The sequence below is a fragment of the Aquila chrysaetos genome, chromosome 14 (genome assembly GCF_900496995.4).
Source record: "Aquila chrysaetos chrysaetos chromosome 14, bAquChr1.4, whole genome shotgun sequence".
Classification (NCBI taxonomy): domain Eukaryota; kingdom Metazoa; phylum Chordata; class Aves; order Accipitriformes; family Accipitridae; genus Aquila; species Aquila chrysaetos.
In genome coordinates, this window is record NC_044017.1 from 5,304,388 (window position 1) to 5,325,472 (window position 21,085).

The 21,085-nt window shown below is 40.4% G+C and overlaps 1 protein-coding gene across 7 annotated transcripts in view; it reads right to left on the reverse strand.

Moving 5' to 3' along the window:
- FARP1 (FERM, ARH/RhoGEF and pleckstrin domain protein 1) overlaps positions 1-21,085 on the reverse strand; it is a 210,979-nt gene that overhangs the window by 151,326 nt on the left and 38,568 nt on the right. For all 7 annotated transcript variants that reach the window (XM_030036356.2, XM_030036358.2, XM_030036357.2 and 4 more), the window contains exon 2: positions 16,294-16,489. In XM_030036356.2, coding sequence (XP_029892216.1) covers positions 16,294-16,464 — 171 coding nt within the window. In that variant the 5' untranslated portion in view covers positions 16,465-16,489. The remainder of the gene's footprint in view (positions 1-16,293; positions 16,490-21,085) is intronic.

The following is a 21,085-nucleotide window of genomic DNA, read 5'->3' on the forward strand; positions in this document are numbered from 1 at the left end:
TTATCAGTCAATGGAGCATCTACACAGCATTTCTCGGGAGAGTTCATTCAAGGAAGCATATAGAGAAGAACAGGCTGTAAATTAATGACCTCAGGTTTGGTTTGTTTCAAATACTTGTACCTCAGCACATTTGGTCATCCACCCCCAAAATACATATCTATTTCCATGCTAATTGGTTGTGCCTTAAAGCTGTTTTCACCTGCTCACTTTTTGGAAATGGATGATGGAGTGGATAGTATCTTATGTTGCTTCAAAACTTGGCATAACGAAATGGTGAGCACTGTTGTAGTGCTCTCTCTTTTCTGAACTTGCCAATTATAATGTGAATTCCTTTCTTTTCAATTATCTTAGTAACCCACAGTGACATCTTGACTTGAACTGTGCTCATTAGGACAAGAAAGGACAGTCAAATAATCTCCAAACTCCAGATTTTGTAGAACTGTCACACTATTTTAACCAGTGAGACACCACCACTCTGCATGCTCTTTCAAGCAGGACAAATACTGGTGTAGTTACTTTACTTGCTTGCAACCTTTAAGTAAGCAGATTCTTAAGCTACCCTAAACCACAGAGGCTCTTGGGTGGCAATTACTCATATTAAAGTCAGCCCTTTACCACTTTCCAGTTGGTGGCCTGGGCAGACTTGAAACGTGTGTTTTCTGCTTTATTTTTTTGGTTAATGGCCCACCTTGTTAAAATACTGCAAGAGTCTGTGCCTTCCCTCTTCCCCAGCAAGCTCAGCAGGCGCTCTGCCAACTTCTCCTTTTCGGTTGTGAGGGAGAACAAGAACATCCTGCTGCAGCAGCCAGCTGGCTACCTTCTCCTGTCAAGGACTTAATATACTTCCATAAAGCATTCAGCTGTTGCTGGATGAGAGACAGAGTGCTCTATAGTGCCTTCTTCAAACAGTTCTCCCTCCTTGACTAGCACAGACTGAATGGATGAAAGAACCATGTGCAAAGGAACAGGAATGAGGGTACGAACACAGCCCTTCATTCTTTGGATAATCAAAAGTCACCTAATTGATCTTAACCTTCAAGCTAAACATTTTCTCTCCAGGACAAAGGCTCACTGGACAAAAGTTCATGCAAACTTGAAAAACTTTCAAGCTACTTACAAGTTTTATTGACTTCTCGTCATACTTAGCTCAAGCTTGGCTCAATAAAAGCTTTCTTGTACCAAGGATGAACATGTTTCCACTCTCTTAAAAAAAAGAATGCAAGAAAACCAAACATTTCCAATTTTGTTTTAAACATGAACATTCCTTTTCAATGTCTTGATCTCAATCACTGCATCACTGAGAAACTGAAAACGAAAGCGTGGAAGAATAAGCAGGACTAGCCTTGCCAGTTCTTACCTTATTTTCTCCATGAATCACACATTCAGTCAGGGCTGGAACTTCTGTTGCCACAGCAGCAGGAAGCCTACCTTTCTGGTAATTTGGAATTACGTTGTTGGTCATTTCAGACGGAGGCTGGGAAACTTGCTCCAACTGCTCTTGCCTTATTTCCCTGCCCTTCTGGAGAAGACAGCCTGTTCTACAGGAGCCAGACTGCACCGTCCTCCTCCTCCTCCCTAAGGGTCAGCACTCGCACGGCAAGCAATACTCAGCATCCTATGGCAGCTCTTCGCTGGGCAGCTGGCAACAGGCTGAAATAGGGGCAGGAGCCTAGGAAATGAGAAGCTGAGCCCTGGAACGGACAAAAAGGGCCAGGAGAACCACAGGGCTCCTGCTCTGGTGTGAAGATGAGGGCAGCAGCGGCACGCAATGAGCAGATGTGAAGCCAAGTAGGAGATGAACTCCCACAAGCAGCTGGGGCAGGCAGTTCCTGGAGGAGATCAAAATCCCCCAGTCTTTCTACATTCTGAGAACTGAAAACATTAAACTGCCTCTCAGACAAACAGGTTCAAAAATCAAACCAAACCCAAATCATTCTTTATCACTTGCATTTTCAGAAGCCTGGGTTTCTTTTCAAACTGCTGCAGCTTGCAATGTCTAAAAGTAAGGAACTGGCATAAGCTGATTTGCACCACCTTACTGTTAAGTTTACCACTTAGGTTTCATTTTGGAAGTCAAGTGTCCATTGTTTTGGGATATCTATAATGGCCTGCACTGATTTGGTTATTTTGGGCATTTCTATTGAAGATATTTTCTTTACTCAAATATATTTTAGATCACTGTAATTTGCATTCAATATATTATTTGAAAGATCATTCTCCCAACACCTATATTGGTACTGCTAAAAATAAAATTAACAGATCAGCCCCTTTCTGCCATTACAGAACATGGAGAGAAAGGAACAGGTAGTTATGCTATGGCTGCACATACAACTTAACAGCTCTATACACAACTGTGCCTTAGCAGTATCTTAGCTACAGCTTTTAGTTCAAATTAATCATATTAATGTAACAGACTTGCAATTTGCAGTAATTTTTAAGAGCTACATCATTAACTCTCTGCTATGTGTAAGCATCTGATAGGAGGCAATTAAACAGAGGATTGAGGGATTCTGCTTCCAATTCTGACACTGTGCTGTGCATTCACTGCTATTTTCTAGCGCTCTTCCTTTACATGACTGTGTCATGCTGTGATGTTTAAGACACAAATGCATCAGACCACCAGTGTTGCAAGTACAGAAAAAAAAAAAAATTTAGTTCAGGAAAGTTACGGATTTATACAAGTCCAGAAAAATTCTTTCCCCCTTCTCTTAATGTGCTTTCTTATACATTTGCATCTTCAGATGCCCCTTTTTCCCACCTATCCTACCCTTTTTCCATCACTCTCTCACCTGCATTTGGTCACCAAAAGTAGATTTGCCCTCCCCTAAACAGACCCATCTTCTTCACCTGCCACTCTGCTAGTCAGTCAATGACCAAAGAGATTATTTTTCACTAAGATATAATCATCCCCATTTGTGATGCAGTTTAAATAGAATTGCTCAAACTTTACAAAGAAGAGGTTAGGGGAACAGTTGATGAAACTAATATATCACTTTAGAGGAGGGAAAAGAAAGACCTTCTTTACATAAGCAGAAGCAAACTGCTAGAACTTTCTGCCACAGAAGATTGTGGAGGTAGGAGGCATCAGCAGGTTCAGAAGGGACTTTGGACGCTGGGGAATAACGAGAGAAAGGCAGAGGGGCCAGCTCACGTGTCAGGGTGGGAAACAAAATGTTAAGCCAGAAGGACTGCCAGCCTTACTCAGTAGGACACTTATGTTTCCATGAAGTGATTTTATCAGAGAGGGTCAGGGTACACAGAAACAACATAAGAAGAAAATGAAGCCAACAAGCTTACCATCTGGCACGCTAGAAGAGTTGCCACATCGTCAGCTGTACGCCAGGGCTATCCTTACAGTTGTAAATAAAAGAGGATGAGGCAGCAACCCCCAATCCCAAAAACCAGAAATGCGTGTACTGACTTGCAGGTCAGGATGAGTCCTCGCTCAAAGCTAGAATTATCTCAGAGAGATCTCCTCGGAACAGCCTAAAACCCAGCTAAAAACTAAGGAAGGTGGAAAATCATGGGCCTGGTGCTCCAGGTCACTCTCTGGTCCTCTGAGCTACCCGTATAGAAATGCAAAAGAAACCCACTCCTGGACTGAAGCCTGAGAGCAAAGGCAAAGGCATTCCCCTCACAGAGAGGGCACCACTTGTGGCTACAGTGCTCTTCAGGGCCACAATACTGCGTACAATTGATGGATGAAGAAGAGTAAAAAATAGCTTACCTGCTGAGTTAACAGGGCTATATATACATACCCAAGTACTTCATGTCTTAGTGCAATGGTTTTCAGCCCATGGCAACAAGGGCCCAGGAGTCTACAGAGCATTTCTACAAGAAGTAAGTTCATTGATACGGTATCGCCTTCCACACGCGTGACCTTTTCAGAGGAATTTGCACCTCCACTAGACAGCCTTTTGGGGCCTTCAAATGCCCCCAGATGAAAACAGCAGTAATTGGTAAAATCTGTTCACCTGGGAAATATCAATGTGAGGATCTGATGGCTAAGAAGGACAAATGAATTATCTGTGAGTGGTGCTAAGATGTCTGCAGGAGAGGAGGACAAGTTATTTATCTTCAGGAATAATCATAATTCACAGTCAAATTAGCCAGGCATCTCCTGTTAAATGAGCACCTTCTGTTAAAATATATTGCTAATTTGAAATTGAAAATTTAAATGTTAACTCCTAAGCTATCAACAGATTAAAAAATATTAGGTTGTGCTAATTATTTTAGTTATTTAATCCTTTCATGCTACTTCATTGTCAGGTGAACAAGTTCCATTTTCAAGCAATTACTTAACAGGCAGTGGCTACTGAATTAACTCTGAGACTGCTGAAGGAGTTAAACTGAAAATTAACTCTCAGTGAAATATTACCACAGAGGCTGAGGACTTGAGTTCTGGTTTTTTTCTCCCCCCACAGCATCCTAAACAGAAGAAGCTCAAAGGGAAAAAAAAACCCCACCAAATCCAAAACACATACAACCATCTTACTTCACAGCTATACCCATATGAGAAATCAGTCATTTCAGTGCAACTAGCAACAACAGTGTTAACTGACACCTCAAAGATTTGTTCCCTCAGCCCAAGAAAATGCTGAACTGTTTCCTCAGTAACCTTTTGTCACTTCTCCTCGCTAAGTTGCACATATGCGATCTTCCCTGTAATGAAACGTAAGCAGTACAGACCTGAAATGCTCTGCAGAGAAGTGACCTTTCCACTGAAAGGCATATATCTGTTCAAAGTTAATTGTTTCATGGAACAGATGCAAAAAGAAATGGCAACAGCGAGACTGAGCTTATGTTAGTGAAACAAAAAGATTACTTGCTCCTAATTCTATTTCTCTAACAAGAGCAAGCCAGTTTGACTTCATAAAAAAAAAAAGTCTGAAAACAGCTCTTCCACAGCTGGTGTGAATCCAGAAGGCTTTCACAAGATTTTTGGGAGAGGGGTTGTTGACTTTTTTAAAGCAGCTGCAGTTATGAAAGTCTCCCCTGTTCACAAAGCCTGCTATCCTGCAGCTTGATATTTCTACCTTGCTCTTCCTGAGATTGTCAAAATCACAGAGTTAAACATGTTGTGACACAATCAGCCATTTGAAGCGTCTGCTTTCTACTTGAATTTTATTTTTAGAATCTTCCATAGTCTTTCAAAGCACATATACCCAAAGTTAGACTTCAACATGAAGTAAAAAACTAAGAAGAAAATCTGAACGGTTTGACAAGCTTGCTTATGTTCTAGAGTTCATGACATATGTCTCATTTATAAAATGACTACTGCCTCGTTTCTTTTATAAGCCCACAGATACAGCTGCAAACACCCATTTGCCACACAGAAACCTGAAGCTGTCTACCTCAGAGTTGCCAGTCGCAGGCTTAAAAGTGACAGATCAACCGGTAACTCTGAACTTCAACTAAGGCTCTCAGAAAAAAGATCCTAACACACAGTAGTCCTGAATCCTTACAGTTAGTGTTTCTTAGGGACCTTGAGCAATCTGCTCACCGCTGGCCCTGCCTTGAGCGAAGAGTTGGACCAGACTACCTCCAGAGGTCCCTTCCAATCTATATCACACCATGAATGAGTATTCAAGTGCTTTTGTGAAAAGCGTTTTCGTTTGCCCCTAAGTGCAGAGGTGTTTCTGAATTACTCTGGAACATCTAAGAGCTACATTTATTTCTGGTTGCAGCATTAATCTGTGTGAATCCACCACTAGAAACTACGTGATAAGGTCCTTTTATAATTCCTGTAAGATATGTTTTTATATAAGGTTTGTCAAAGCATTCTCTTTCACATCAGTTTACATGTATTAACTTAATTCTGCAAAATCCCTTTTATTATTATTTCAATTCTGTTCACCAAAATTGTAGTATCCGAGATTAATTTCAATAGGCAATGCTCTTGGAGGAGACCCCTGGATCACATCATCACATAATGTAACCCAGCTTGTTTCCAGTAACTCCAGTCAACCTAAAACAATGCACAGTGGTTGAGGATCTGGCTTATCCCTGACAGTAATCAGAAAGGAAAGGTGTTCCCCTAACTTACAATCACTCCAGATCCAGTAATAGCTGCTCTGCCCAAATGTGCTCCTTGCAAAAGATCAGAAAGAGAGCTCTGTAACTAAGTATTATGAGGAGCTATACAACTTGTCCATACAGAGAATACAAAGATGGATGTTTTCTAAGAAAGGACAAAACTGAGAAGCTAGATGGGGGTGAGATGACAGAAGGGAATAAAACTGAGTATCTGCACCAGGTAATGAAGCAATGAAATGTGAAAAGTCGTTTAAGAGCAAAAGATATCCCCCTTTATGCACAAAGAACTAGCCTCTGAATACTAAGCAACATCTACACACAAATACTGTCCACTGTCTACTAAACGGAGATTATTACAAATAAATTCAGCAAGAAACACATGAGGATATTATGGCATGAGAACAGGACCAGAATTATAGAACCAGGGCAAACTGAAGAAAAAAAAGAAGAAAGGACTTCAGGTTCAATCAGAAAACCAGGTGAGAAGGTAACAGTGAAAGAAACGAGGAGAAAAACTGCCTGCTGCTGTGCACTGCATGAATATTTGCATCTGCCAACAGGCCATCAAAAAGCAAATTGGCACGAAGTCATAACTCACCATTTGCTATTTATATTCTGGCAGCGTTATGTTTGTGCAATTTCTATCAGTCAAAGCCTCATTTTTGGGGATGGGGATAAGAAAAGGAGATATTGTAATCTACTTCTGCTATTGCTGTTTGTATTCGCTGAGTTATCTGGTGCTTGATGCATGCTTCATGCATCACTTTTTATTCAAAAATTGACATATTTATCCAAGAACGATTTTAACACACTAGCCTTATTCAAATGAGTACAAAGGCTTTGGCAGGCATTTTCAGCCATGCCTTTTATGTGATTTATGCATTGGCATACAAAAGGCAACATTTAATTGTGCATGCGTATTGTAATCACAGCCTTGTCAAGGTACCTCGCTGGAGCAGTGGAGACAAGTTTACAGGTGAGCAGCCTACTACTAAGTCTTTCTGAAGGCTTTTAAACCTGGGAACCAGTGGAGCCCCTTTAGACTGTACCACAATCAAAGACATACTGCTTTAATCACTTCATCCTAGCTGTAAATTTTTTAGTTTACTTTAGGCTGGTCAAATTTCACTTTAAAACCACAAATCATCTTAGGTAAAATTTGAATAGATCATCCCACTTGCAGAGTTTGGGTATGGATGGGAATTTGACTATGCCATTGCAGAAAGCGTCCCTAGTTCTGCAGTGCAGATACAGCCTTTAAAAGTGATGAGCTCTTTCTCCCCTATACAGCACAACACATGTCTTTGTATTACGAGGACCTGATACTGCACTGAGGAAGGAGATCATCATCAGAATGAAGCTGGTTGAAGACCTAGGAGATACACCCAGGACTCCTGCATCTTTCTGCACTGCTATCTCCTGTTTGTTTGAAGAATACCAATAGCAAGGATTTGAACCAGCAGCTGCAAAGGAGCTGTGGAGAGGCAGAGAGGACAAGGAGGATAAGCAATATAGGGTGGCATGTTCTAGTGCCAAGCAAGGAAGGAACAAGAGATACCAACGAGAAAACCAAGGAATATGAACCTATATAAAGTCATATTCTTAAGCATTTTAAGGGTTGGAGGAGTTCCTAACATTTTTTCTCTCTCCCACCTCTGCAGCTGTGTACTTCCACAGCAGCTTTACCCAAGTCTGAACCACTGCTAACATGGTCCTGTCCCGTCCCTTCTCTCCCCTCTGTTGCAGCTGCATCAGCATCTATCCGGTTTTGTAGCAAGCTCACAGTTGTAGCTAAACTGGTGAAAACCGCAGCTTTTTATGCAGGGTAGCCCCTGTGGCCTGTCTTACCACGGAGTCAGACAAGCATCCTTGCCAGCACAGCAGAGCCGGTGGGACCACCGCCTCCAGTAGCTGCTATGGCTGTGGTTCCGCCAGCTGAGCAACCCAGGCATCCTGCAGAGGCAGGGAGGAAGAGGGCTTGTTGCAAACTTAAGGTTTGAGGAAAGAAAAAGCACAGGTGATGACCCAACGAACATACAGACATGAATCCCAATGCAAAAAAAGAGAAAATTAACATCCCAAGCTAAAAGGCAAAGCAAGGCTGGGTGCAGAGAAAGGAACCCATAGTAGGCAAATAAACCTGGAGAGAGGCATTTCAACTGGTTGTGTTATCACCAGGCAAAAACTGTTAACACACGACCATATTCAACTGAGAATGAACTGAAAGGGAAACGAATGGACAATTTATAACTTTTTGCTGTTCTTTTATCCTGTACTGCTTAAGCCTTTGTTTACACAGATAGCTTTCCATTCTGTTCAAAATAATGGAGAAAAGCAACTGCACAGGAATTCCACAATAAAGGTTCATTCATCTCTCAAACAGGTGAGAGAACAAGTTACAGGGAGATAAGCTTTTACTTGCAATTTAAGTTACTGAAATTCACAGTGCTCTGAATGGCTATTCATCATGCTGTGTGATATAATCACATACCTGTAGTGCTTTCATATGAGCCCAAGTTTTCTGATCTTTTGCTCAGTGCAGGACTATAAGCTGGGTGTGCTTTGAAATGCCTGAAGTCCAACGTGAGATTCCGCTCTTGGCAAAGCATCACACTTATGCTGCATTTCTTTAGCTATGGACAACACACACAATTCAGGAGGAGGAAAGCAGCTATTTTCTCCCAGAAGCTTATCCTGCTCATTTATTATGCCCCTCCAGAGCATATGGCCAGAAGCAAAGACAACTGTTTTCATACAGAGCTTAAGGAAAGTAACTTAAGCTTGACCACCTTGTGCTGACAAAGAACGGGCTTAAGTAAATCACGGCATGCATGTGCACCACTGCAGCACAGCACCAACACACTGCTCCTCCACAGTGTGCTTTATTTTGCAACTTCTCCATTACAACTAGGACAGAGAAAAGCAGCACTACATCAGGTATAATTAACCCACTCCAGCACATCCAACCTAGACAGCTATGGGGTACAAGGAAGACTTACATATCACTTTGGCATGGTTGGGAACTAAAAGGAAACAAAGGAATTTCTGTGGAACAAGTTAGGTGCCTGGATGCTAAAAGAAGTCTAAGCTGTGGCCCTATGCTCCCCTTATAGGGATATACAAGCACCTCCAGAGAGCAATTAATCTCATCCTAAAATACATGCTCAAGACAGGCACGATGAACAGCCTTTTGAAGGTACCATGTTTTCACCCTAACTATAACAGAAAGAGTAATTAGCTAAGGCTTTGACATCTACTTTTAAAATCTTTAAAGATGGAAGAGATGAACCCCAGTCTCAGGGGAAAGAAAGGAAGCACACAGTGGGCAGTTCAGCTCCCCTCCTTCCTCTGTCCAGAGGCAGAACATCCCTCCTATCGCCCTTGAAAGAGGAAAACATAGTCCTAGCAGAATCAGCCTCTGCTTCTGCCACTAGCTACGCACTCACCCATACACGTACACTTTGAAGAGAAGAGATGGCAAACACCTCCCACTGTTCCTTGGACGGCTGCCACTTCCAAACAGGCTGGCCAAGGGGAACACCCTGTAGCTGGGGAGGGAGCCCATGCTCCCTCCCCAGAGCATCCATCCAGCCTCACCAGTACTGTGCAAACCAATTTACAGGCACAGACATGGTTACCAAAATTAATAGCATGATTTCACTGACCCCTTCAGTCAAGGCAGCAGTGTTCAGAAACGCTCACGCACCGCTTCTTCATCCACGGCTGGCCTTCCCTGTGCCAGCTCTGTCCTCCGCTTTGTGCCAGCTCACACATTGGTGCGTGACTTGGTGAGTCAGCTGAACCGAGAGAAGTAAAAAGGCATTAGTTAAGAAGCCTTCCCTGATTACAAGTTAGGCTAATTCATTCCAGAAAATTACATCCATTTCCCAGTTATCTTCCAATACATCAATCAGTCTGAAAATGGACTGGATCTGTCGGCACTTAAAATTTTATTCCCACTTATTCTGTTCATTCTACAGAACATTGTAACAAAGATATCAGCAGTTTAAACAGCCTGCTGCCTATGGTTACAGAAGTTTGCTTGTGGATTATTCTCTTTTCCGTTTTGAAAAGCACATAGATTATTAACACAAGCTACTAAAATTCCATTTCAACAAAGACATTCTAATCATTTATCAACAACAACAAAAAAATAAAAATCAGAGTTTGCTGTGTATCCACTAATAATCTTCTGCTGAGAAAAACGCAACTGATATGTTTCAGAATTATTTAAAAAAAAAAAAAAGCTTTTCTTCTTGTAATTTCAGAAGAACCAACAGGGTTGGTGTGACAATTAGTGAATATTTAAATGCCTGATATTCATTGGAAATAGTCTGACAGTGATGGCCAAATAATTTCAGGCATGAGAAGAAAGAAAGTCTCAGACTGATGAATAACTGACATTTGACCTGCTGTTCACTTCCTAAACTGGAAAAAAATGCAATTCATATTGAATTGAAGTTGAAGCTGGCTAAGAAAGTATAAAACACTGTTTCATTGCCTTACTGTCTAATGCTCTTTTTATAAAATTGCTTTGTTCACTGGTTATAATTGCATATTGAGGAGAGGGGTATATACCTAGGACAAAGCAATTACCATATCCCATAAATGTTACAGAAAATAATTTAAACATTTATAAAACCGTGGCTGAAATTTCAAATTTAACAGAGTAACACAATGCTTGTGCAAATTTATAACAAAGCACATGTAATCTTTGTTGTTAAGTACTGAGACTTTCTAATATCAAGCTTTTTCTGATACACTTACACTAGCCTGAAGTTGGTGGGGAGTATACTTAATAGAAGGCATTTTCCCCACAAAGGGAATATGAACCACCATTATATGACTACACAAACAAAACCAGCCAAACAAAAAACCCACCCAGAACATTAGCCTTAAGAAACAGAGCCACAACAGGATTATGAAGTCCTTCTCTCTGAAAATTTGGGACTTGAGGCACAGAAACTCCCTGCCAAGGTACTACATCCGAATTCCAGCAGAAGCTAAATAGTCATACGGAAGATAAATAGTCATAGACCAAGACCATTTGGTCTTTATTCTCAGATAACCTAAAGATGAGGAAGCCCTTCTCTTCTGAGAGAAAAGCAAATTGAAATGAAATGTTTACAACTGATGTTTACCAAGGATTATACCCTCACCCTGTGCTTTCTATTAAGAGACTCCTGTTGCTTAAGAAACCCGGTGTTAATCCCTGAAAGCAGATGACATTTTCCAACTCTGCATATTTCACAAAGCTTGAACGCATTCAGAGGGAAAGAAAGTTTACATAAGACACAAAACAGATGTTTAATAAACTTGAGTAATCTGACAGGCAAGTATGTTTTCGTCTTTCCAAAAGACAGCCACAGAAAGGAAGCAACTATTTTCTTCCAGACACAATAAAGAGGACTTTGGTTTGGTTTTAATTAAAGAGACCGGATCCTAACCAAAAGAAGAATCCTCACCTCCTGTGATATACTTTGATCTCACCTTTGATGTTAACAGGAAAGAAACAACTCTGACTTTCTATTTAGCATCAGTAGCATCATTCCAGTCACATTAGTGTCATTCACCCAGAGAGTAGGGTATGATCGGTGACAAGCTTCATGTCAGTCAGGATTAAACCTGGTCTGAGACACCGAATCATCCCAGCAGTCTAACGTGAAACTCACTCATGTCTTCAGCATTACCTAGAAAGGAACAACTCTGAGTTTTTGCTTAGGAGTAGTTTTAAAGCAGATTACTTCTGGCACTGAAACAACTATAAAACTAAATATAATATAAATGGCATAGACACTAAACATTAAAGGGTTTTCTTTCCCAGAATGATCTGCAGTAGATGCAACCATCAGTTATTTTTACTATTCCTTAAAAACTGTATTTCTTTTTTACTTAAACTGGTTTGAATCTACAGGGGAGACTGTATTAAAACAAACATAAGAAAATCCGTAAGTTTTACTATGGTTTTATGGAATCAATCCCATTCTCTTCCAACTAACTTAGATGAGACTGGTAGAAATAAAACCAGAGCAAAATCAAGCAGAACTGTGTATCTCCACCCTCTCTTGTATAATACACAACATATGTGTATAAAACACAACAGTGTTGGGTTTCGCAAGTCTTACAGTAGAAGTGTCAACCTTTCAAAATGCCCAAGGCCTATCTATATATGATTATCATTATGTGTACAAGGGCGAAAAAAATGTTCTTCCTCCTTCACATTAGTCATTTTAGCTAAAGCTGTTGTCCTCTTACCTAGCAGAAAGGGACCACATTTGCTCGTTCTATCACATAGTCATAACTCAGACAAACACTAGCTGAAACAGACTGCTGTACTTTGGGCCTCTGCGGTCTTCAGTTAGCATATCTAACGAATTTTTCAGTAAATACAGCCAAACTGGAAATTAGAAACAAAAAGCAAGAGACAAAAATCTATGCCACTTGCATGCAACCTCTCCATAAAGCTAACACCATGACCAACAACTGCAAGTGCTGAATGATCATGAACTTTCAACTCATGGCCTGATTTTCAGGCACTAATCACCTACAAGTGCAGCTGAAGCCAGCTCTTGGCTGAGAGTCCAAAACAGATTCAAACTAAAGGTACAGAAATTCAGTCATAAAAAGCTAAATAACTTTAAAGGGGGAAGGATATTCTACATAATTTATCTTCTCATAGCAGAATAGACAAAAATGTGCTTGAAAAGCTAATTGATGAATTTTATACTTTCCTTTTATGTTAAAGGCAGAAAATACAAAGTGAAAATAATATCTATTTTTGAAAGCAGCAGTTCCTACCTTTCCCCTACCTCCCCCAAACATCTGTATTTGCTTGAAAAGAGTCATGCAACCAGCTAACTGGATGTGTGTAAAAGATCCAGGATTATCTATTCAAACTTTCACTGGCTTTTTGGAATATAGGAATGTTTGGAAATTCTGCAATGAAATACTGTTTGTTAAGAGCAAGCAGCATATAAGATTTTTCTTATGTACCCTTCCTTTTACAATACTGAATTTGCAAAGATTGATGAAAAGGCCTTCATTGTGGCTTCTGTTTTTCAAGTCTCCCATACAAACTCTCTCCATATACTTTATGTTTCTTTTCCAGGCAAAAAAATATCATTTACAGGCCTGTATGAAGCTACGTGGATCTCTCTTTCCTTTCAGGGTCTTTTTTTTGGCTTGTGAGAAGCTAATACAATGAGCCAAACATGGTATGATTATATAGCAACAAAACACTAACACCAAAAGAATCAATTTTCCTTTAGAAGGACAAATGACACCAGAGTTAGTTCACTTTTAAACAGCCCAAAGAGCAGCAGCACTTGGGGGGGGGGGGGGGGGGGGGGGGGGGGGGCAGGAATGGAAGTAGGTCACGTTTTTCTCCTGTTCTGTTATGTACAGAATAGACATAGAAATCTGAAGGATTTTGCTCTAATAAAAACAAGTCATCTGCATGTGATGGGAAAAAGGGGATTGCCTAAGTGCAACAGTATTGAATCTTGTCTCCTGGAAGATAATTTAAAGAACGAACAAACAAACAAACAAAAACCCCTAAAACCCAACAAACAAAAAACACCACAAAAAAAACCCCAAACAACAACAACCCCAAAACAAAACAAAAAACAAACTCAAGAAAAACACTACATGGATAAGATCTTTTCCCAGGTTTAGCTAAAGAGGTGGTGGTGGTGAACCTGTAACAAAAGAAATTGTAGGAGTAGCAAGGAAGGAGGACTAGACAAATGGACAGTCTCAGCTACTTCACTACTTCCCCCAAATTCAGGAAGAAGTAGCACCAGTATCTGTTTCTATTTTTACGCAGACTTCATGAGCAAAGGGTAAACTGGCATGACAAACATCGTATTGTCCTACAAGACACATTACAAACAGCAATAAAACCACTCAAAGTTTGGTCCATTTGCTAACAGAGAAAAGATCGTCCAGCAAAATTCCTGAAACTATAGGAAACACAAAACTTTCTCAGTTTATACTTGTATCATATTTGGAAGGTTATTTTCATAGCCATGGCAGCTCAAGTTTTGGAAAGAGTAGTTCAGACCTTCAACCATGCAAAAAGCCTTTAATTCTCCACTGAAAAGCAAGCCCACAGATGTGCTTAGGCATGTACATTTAACATCCTCTGCCCACAGCCACACTTGCTGCTCCTAAAAATTTTTTGTTGAAATGGTGCTGCTTTCTTTTTCTGTGTATACTGCACCAATCTGGCTAAAAACAGCAAGCTTATAAATGGGAACATGGGTTTTTCCAACATGAATAAACATCTCAATTTAGATGTATTAAGAGTTTTTCAGTTTCGTGAGATGGGACTAAAAAATTAATGCCTTTTAGAGCAGATTGAAAATTATGTGTATTGCTCCATTTGACAATGCATACTTTAAAGACAAAAGGCTTTAGGAACCTGCTCTAAGACTTTCTAATCTAAGCATCCTGCAAATTTCACCACAAGATTTGACTTTAAAACCAGCTGAGCTTTCCTTGCATAGAGGTTGTTATGAAACAAAAGCCTCAGAAAAGAATTATATTGAAGTGATCTGAACAGAGAGTTGTTTAAACACCCAGGTCTTCCAGGTGTTGCTGAAGTTCAAAACCAAAAAGTAATGCTGATGTCTTCTCATATTGAAGATCGAAAAAATACTGTTTTCTCAAACTCCCAGAAGCAAAGCTGGAGTTACATGCGTGCACTGCATCCACACGTTACTTATGTTTTCTTCTAAACAATTTAATGAAAAGGACCTGATCGCAAAATGGTTCCTACTAAGTGTTTGTTAAATAGACTTATTAACTCTTATAAATTGCACAGCATTTCCAAAGTATGGTGAAGTAGCAGCTGTGGAGGGGGAAAAAAAAGGTTGTCTCTGGGATAATAGGGATATTTGTACCACGTAAGATAAGCAGCACAACTTTCATTAGCATTTGATAAACTAGAACTACACTTTTGAACAGCGATGATTACCTAAAGACTGCTAATTTTAGTCTGTTTGCTATGGATATTTGATAGGCATTCTGAAGGGCACAAAAAAGTTGCTACATACATGAGCATTTCACTTGATGACAGTTCAGTTCACACATACATGCCTGTCCAGAGAACTTACTTTCTACTACAACAAAATCTGAGACTGAACACACAGTTGTAGTTGGGTAACAGCAGCAGAGAGCAGACCAAAAAGCATGTGTGTGTACATACACAAGACAGACAAACAAAACCTTATAAACAGGTAAAAAATTTTTTTTTCAATGAGGATTTTCCTAACTGGAATTCTTTCATCTTTAATACAGGGGTAACACTTTTTCAGTGACTATAAGCACTTCTGCAGAGCGCTATACGCGTAAGATCTATGTATCTTGCTGGTAACATCCCCCCCCATTTCACAGAAGGGAAAACTGAGCCAATGAAGGCATGGAAGTTACCATAGCTACATAAAATGCAAGTAACAAAGGATGAAATTTGAACTCGGGTTTCCAGTTTCTTATTCACTGAACCCTGAGGACTTTGAAAAATATACATTCCAGTACACTTTCATAACAGCAATAGTGTTCAACAACCTTACATGTTAATTACCTAAGCATGGCATGTTAAAATCATTAGTGGTTACTAACAGAATCAGTCTTTGTATCAAAACTAATTCAAACTAACTCTTCTGACCACACACACACAAAAGCAGTAGTAACTGTTTCCTTGGCAAGTACAAAACTAGATTAATTTCAGTGGGGTACAGAGAAACTTTAGATGAGATTGGTTTGATCCTCTCCTTGCACTCAACATGTGTGAGAGCACTTAGTGCCTGTAAGAGTGATACAAATTCGTGAAAACTTTGATGATTTGAAGTTACTATCCTAAGGGCTTGCCAGAGGAAAAGAAAAAAATCTGTATAGATCTATGGTTTATGGATCAAAAGCAAAACAGCACCAATGAAATATATCAACTGTTTAGAAAGTAGAGGAAACCACTGATGTAATATTTGAAGAAAAAAAAAAAAACACCAAGGACTTTTACCTCTTCTGAAGCTGTTCAAACAGAAACAGAATAGTAACTGTAATTTACAGCTCACTTCACTGTTTAATGTTATTCTATTACACCATCATCTATTTAATGCTGATATAACAGCCATTTTCTCCGCAACATGAATTCATTAGCCAAAGAATTGCAGTTGTAATAAAGAGAACTGGTTTGAAAACATGCATTTTTAGAAATGCCTGAATAATCTTTAGCCACCCCAACCTCCACTTCCTTACCGGAACGTCAAAAATTTCTTGCGTGTCATCCAGCATCTGAATTTTGATGGAGATGAGTTTTCCTGGAGGTGTCATAGGTGGTTTCTGTCCATGCTCCAAGGTGCTGATCCCAGCATTTTCCTGAGCTCCTAACCGGGATCCTGCTGTTGGCCTCTGCTCTGTTTCACCCATGTTTAGGGAAACACGTTTCTTATATCTGATAAAAGAATAAGGGCAAAGAAGACCATATCACTTATAAACAAGAGTTTCTGCACATAAGCATTATGGTATGTATACTTACAGCTAGTAAACTATATGACCATTAACACAAACTAATAACCATTATGATTTTTTTTCCTAATGTCTCATATGAAGACAAGAGAACCAGGCAAACTTTACACTTTTCAAAAGACACAGGCTAATCACCTGCTGGGAGTAAGGCTGATACTAGCTACAGTACTGCACAATGGGAAAATATTCCCTTTCTCCTGGAAAAGGAAACAAGACCACATGGGAAACTAGAGCACGACAGAACCCAGATTTCAATGAATTATGCTAATTTTTATGTATTTATGAATCAGAGTGTTATCAGCCACAGTCAGGGCTCCCAGAGAAGGAAGGAAGGTGAGGAGAGCAGGTGGAACAACTCAGCACTTGCTGACGATCATTCCCTCCTGGCTGTATCAGGATTTTTTTCTTTGGTCCTTCCAGCTTTCTCTGGCTCTTTGCAGCTGCCACCTTGCTTAAGGGTCTGCAAAGCAGGAAAGCCAAAGGGGTACAAGATGACCTCAATTACATGGCCTAAATATTTTGTTTCCTTTGAGGACCAGAGCTGCTCTAGAACCTGGAGCCCGTCCGGATTCCACTGATGGGCCAAGGATTGTGAGGACGTGCTGCTGGGAAGGCCAGAAAATGCCAGAGCAAAAAAACTGGTTGGGAAAAGCATGGAAAATCTGATGTCCCACAGAGCCCTGTAAGCAGGAGGGGAACCCCAAGGAACACACCTTCCTCACCCTGCTAGGGGAAGGCTACCCCTGCACCAGCTCGCCTGCACCACTTGCTTCACATCCATGGAAAGTAACCTCAGAAACTGGCTTGCTAATTTTGTTTCTGTGCAGCGCTCACACCACATTACACAGCACATTTATGCTAAATAATTATTCTATCCTAAAAAGGGAGCAGAGCTGCAACAGTGATTCAGTGTGATTTTTCATTAACTGGCACAATTTCGAACCTTCTTTTTTAAATCAAGAACCATTAGTTTTACTTGTCAAATGTTACGCATCATCCTAGAATTTTATTTCACTTATTTCCCCCCTGCCTTTTGACACTCTAGCTGGGTTTCTGATGAAACCCGCTGCTACTGTCTATTCATCTTTCTTGATAATTGCATTTTCATTCTGCATGACTTTTATATGCTGATCAATGACCATTAAAAAAACATGTAGCACACAGAAAGAATGGAAATGTAACTTTCCAGCTGAACAAAGGCACAAGAAGAGCACTGCCAATCACTGCCTGGCTTTTACTCCGAGGTTACGATTACTGAGAAGCCTACAGGAAAAATAGGAAGCACAAGATAGCCTAGGTATTCGTGAATGCATCACCAGTTCTACAGTATACTATGAAGAACAGTACCAGGTAATAAGACACCAGTTCCCTCCATAAGGACAGAATAAAAACAGTACTGTCTTCAGCAGGATATACTTATTTACTACACATCACTCTTCCATGTCCTGACTAATCTGTTCCCACAGATTTTTTTTTTTTTTTTTTTTTTTTTTTTTTTTTTTTTTTACACAGCAAGTAGCTTCGAGTAAAAATTTTTACAACAGCACTTTGATTAAAAGAAGTGTTAGCTGAGAAGGAAGGGAAGGAAAAATTAGGGATCACACACTTCTACGTAGCAGTGAAGGAGATCAAAAAACCACAGGCAAACTTTTGCAATGAATTGGCACTATCCTATCCATCAAGGTTGGAGAGATACCATTGAAACCTATCCAAGTGCATGCCAAACACTACCAGAGAGGCAAATTTTTCCTCAACTGGCACTGTAACCTAATAATGTAAAAGGAATCAATTAAATTTATTTTATTCTTTAAAATTAATTAAATCTTTTTGAGACAGGAAGCGCCAACAAGAAAGCTGCAGTTGGAGGCAGGAATTCCAATAGAAAAGACACCAAGCTCTACATAGCAAGACTCCAGGCCTACTTAGAAATAAATCTGATTTTCCTGCATGTGAAGTATACAGGAACATTTAAAAAGGTAACACATGCACCCTGTCTGGAAGTGCCACCACACAAAGATACTGGTCCATGTCCTTATTAATTCAAAAGCTGTTTTAAGAGCTCTTCTGAAGTCACCATATACCACAGGCAGCACCAACACGACAGAAAGGACCTGCACAATTGCTGTATTACTACTGTAGTTTTTGGCTAGGTACAGACATTCAAAGTGGATGAAGAAGAAATCTGTTCTTTCCATTAAATCCTAAACATAGGAATCAATCCAGTCAGTTCAAGTGATACCATTAAATAATCAACACAAGGAAATATTACAGAGCTTGAACCTTGCTATAAATGTTCTTCTGACTAGATGATCTAGTGGCCCCCACACACCTTCAGAGAGGCCAATAAACTTAGTGAAACAAGAAAAAAAGACCCAAATTTAGGAGCCAAAAAAATCATAGAGGAAAGGTACAAGCCAAACCACTCCATATATACAGCTGAGAGGTTTTTTATTATTATTAACAGTTAGTAATATAGAAACTCTTGTAATATATATATTGAACCATTCAGTCACACACACACTCTTCCCTTTGGAAGCAAAGATCTAAGAAGTATTGGCCACCCTGATCACATGCATCTGAAACTTATAAAATTAAAAGAAGACCTTTCCTTTTTTAATCTGTATGTACATCTAAACATCAGCATGCTGCACTGGACATAATATTTAAGGTTTTTTCTGTATGACACTAGTCTCACTCACCATGGTGCTGTCATAACATCAGCACAACATCTTTATTATGCCTTTACGTAAGAGGCTTTAAAAATTATTACAATTACCCTCTCTAAAATAATGCAGCGCATTGGTCAAGCTGCATACCTTTCTCTAAATCACTTTGATCTAGAAGACAGTGAACTCAGGTCACAGAATGCAACAAAAGAGTATTAAGCAAATTGAGCAAACCTTGGGGGATTAGGATACCTAACGTCTGTCACCATGAGAAGGATTCAAGTCTGGACAGAGGATGGAGAGTTTTAAAGACACTCTAGTAGAACGATAACATCGATGAACTGGGGAAGGTATTAACTGTGAAGAAAAAGCAGTGGCCACCAGACTCCAACACATGCAGCCCTAAGCAAAACATAAGTGGATGTAGACAACCAGTACAGGAGCAAAGAGAGTGGCAAATAAAAAGGACTCATCTGAACTCTGAAAATTATGAGCTTCTGCCTGCTCTTTCTGACAGCTGGTGAAACCCAGGGCCAATATCACATGTATCATTTCTGCTGCAGAGTCGCTGGATGTCAGTGCCCTTCCCAGTAGTGCTATAGCATCTGCGAAGATGGAGAAAGACCACTGCAGACAGCTAACCTGCATCCTAACCTGCGCAAGGGAGAAGTTACCTGAGACAGCAGAGCTGCCCACGGAGGAGCCTTGGCTGCTCCTGCTCCTTCCCAGCTCCCACCCATGCAGTCCTGCCTGATGCCATGCACTGACTCTCGCCCTCCTCGGACCCTTCACCAAGCCAATGCACATCTCTAACCCAAAAGAAAACAGTTCAGTGTTTTGCTCTTTGCTGGGTTAGCAAATTAAATCAGCTCTCGGCAGGCTGGCAAACCTGAGACCAGGGTGAGCTAAGCCCAGCCAGCTGCTGGCAGGCCAACAGACTGACTCAAGCCACCTCACCTAACTCTACCTAAAACACCTGGAAGGCACAAAAAGCTACAACTGCCATTAGATAGATTAGTAAATGTGGTTTTGTCCTAATCACACATTAACAATCCTTTTACACAGATACTAAGTGCTTAGGTGAAAATTTTAAGTTCTGTATATACTTATGCAGTAGCTGGACAAAGGCCACAATGTGGTTCTGCACAAAACCATTTTAGTTCTCCGTGTTCAAAGCAGGCGCATTTTATAGCATTGGAAAGGTTCAGGCCAATTAAAATTTCCACATATTTTTCTTTGGCAGGATGAAAAAACAGTCAAACTGACTTAATCTAAAGGGAGCTAGGAGTATAAACAGCATTTTTGGGGGTGGGGACGGGCGGGGTGTTGGGAATAAAGGGTTACAAAAATTACAAAATACTGAGGAAAAGAGAAGCAATAAGCCACTGTTAGGAACATGAGCAGAGCTCATGTTGGAATAGATGCTAATCTGATCTGTTAACTACTCTGCTCTTCTAGATCAGACAAGTTTCAGACATTTGATGCAAGAAGTTCCTGAAGCCTGAAGACTCCTGTTACAGGGGGAGAATGGTACCAGGTATCTAGGCCTTTTCCACTTCTTTTGCTTTGCTTAAACACATTTTCACAGCACGAAACGGAAGGCTGCACACTGCTCGCTATTCTCCTTTTAAAGGTGGGGAAGCCTGCGGCACAGTGGGATGGCGTGGCTGGTCTGTAAAGTCAGCGAGCAGACCAGCCGCAGAGCCAAAGCTGCAGTCAAGGCCTCTCAGATGCTGAGCCAGCCCTGCCTCCCAGATCCTATGGCAACGAAACATTTGAAAGAGATTAAAGTAACCAATATAATACCAGATGAGACGACTCAAACTGACTCAATGGCTTATAAACCGTCAGTAAGA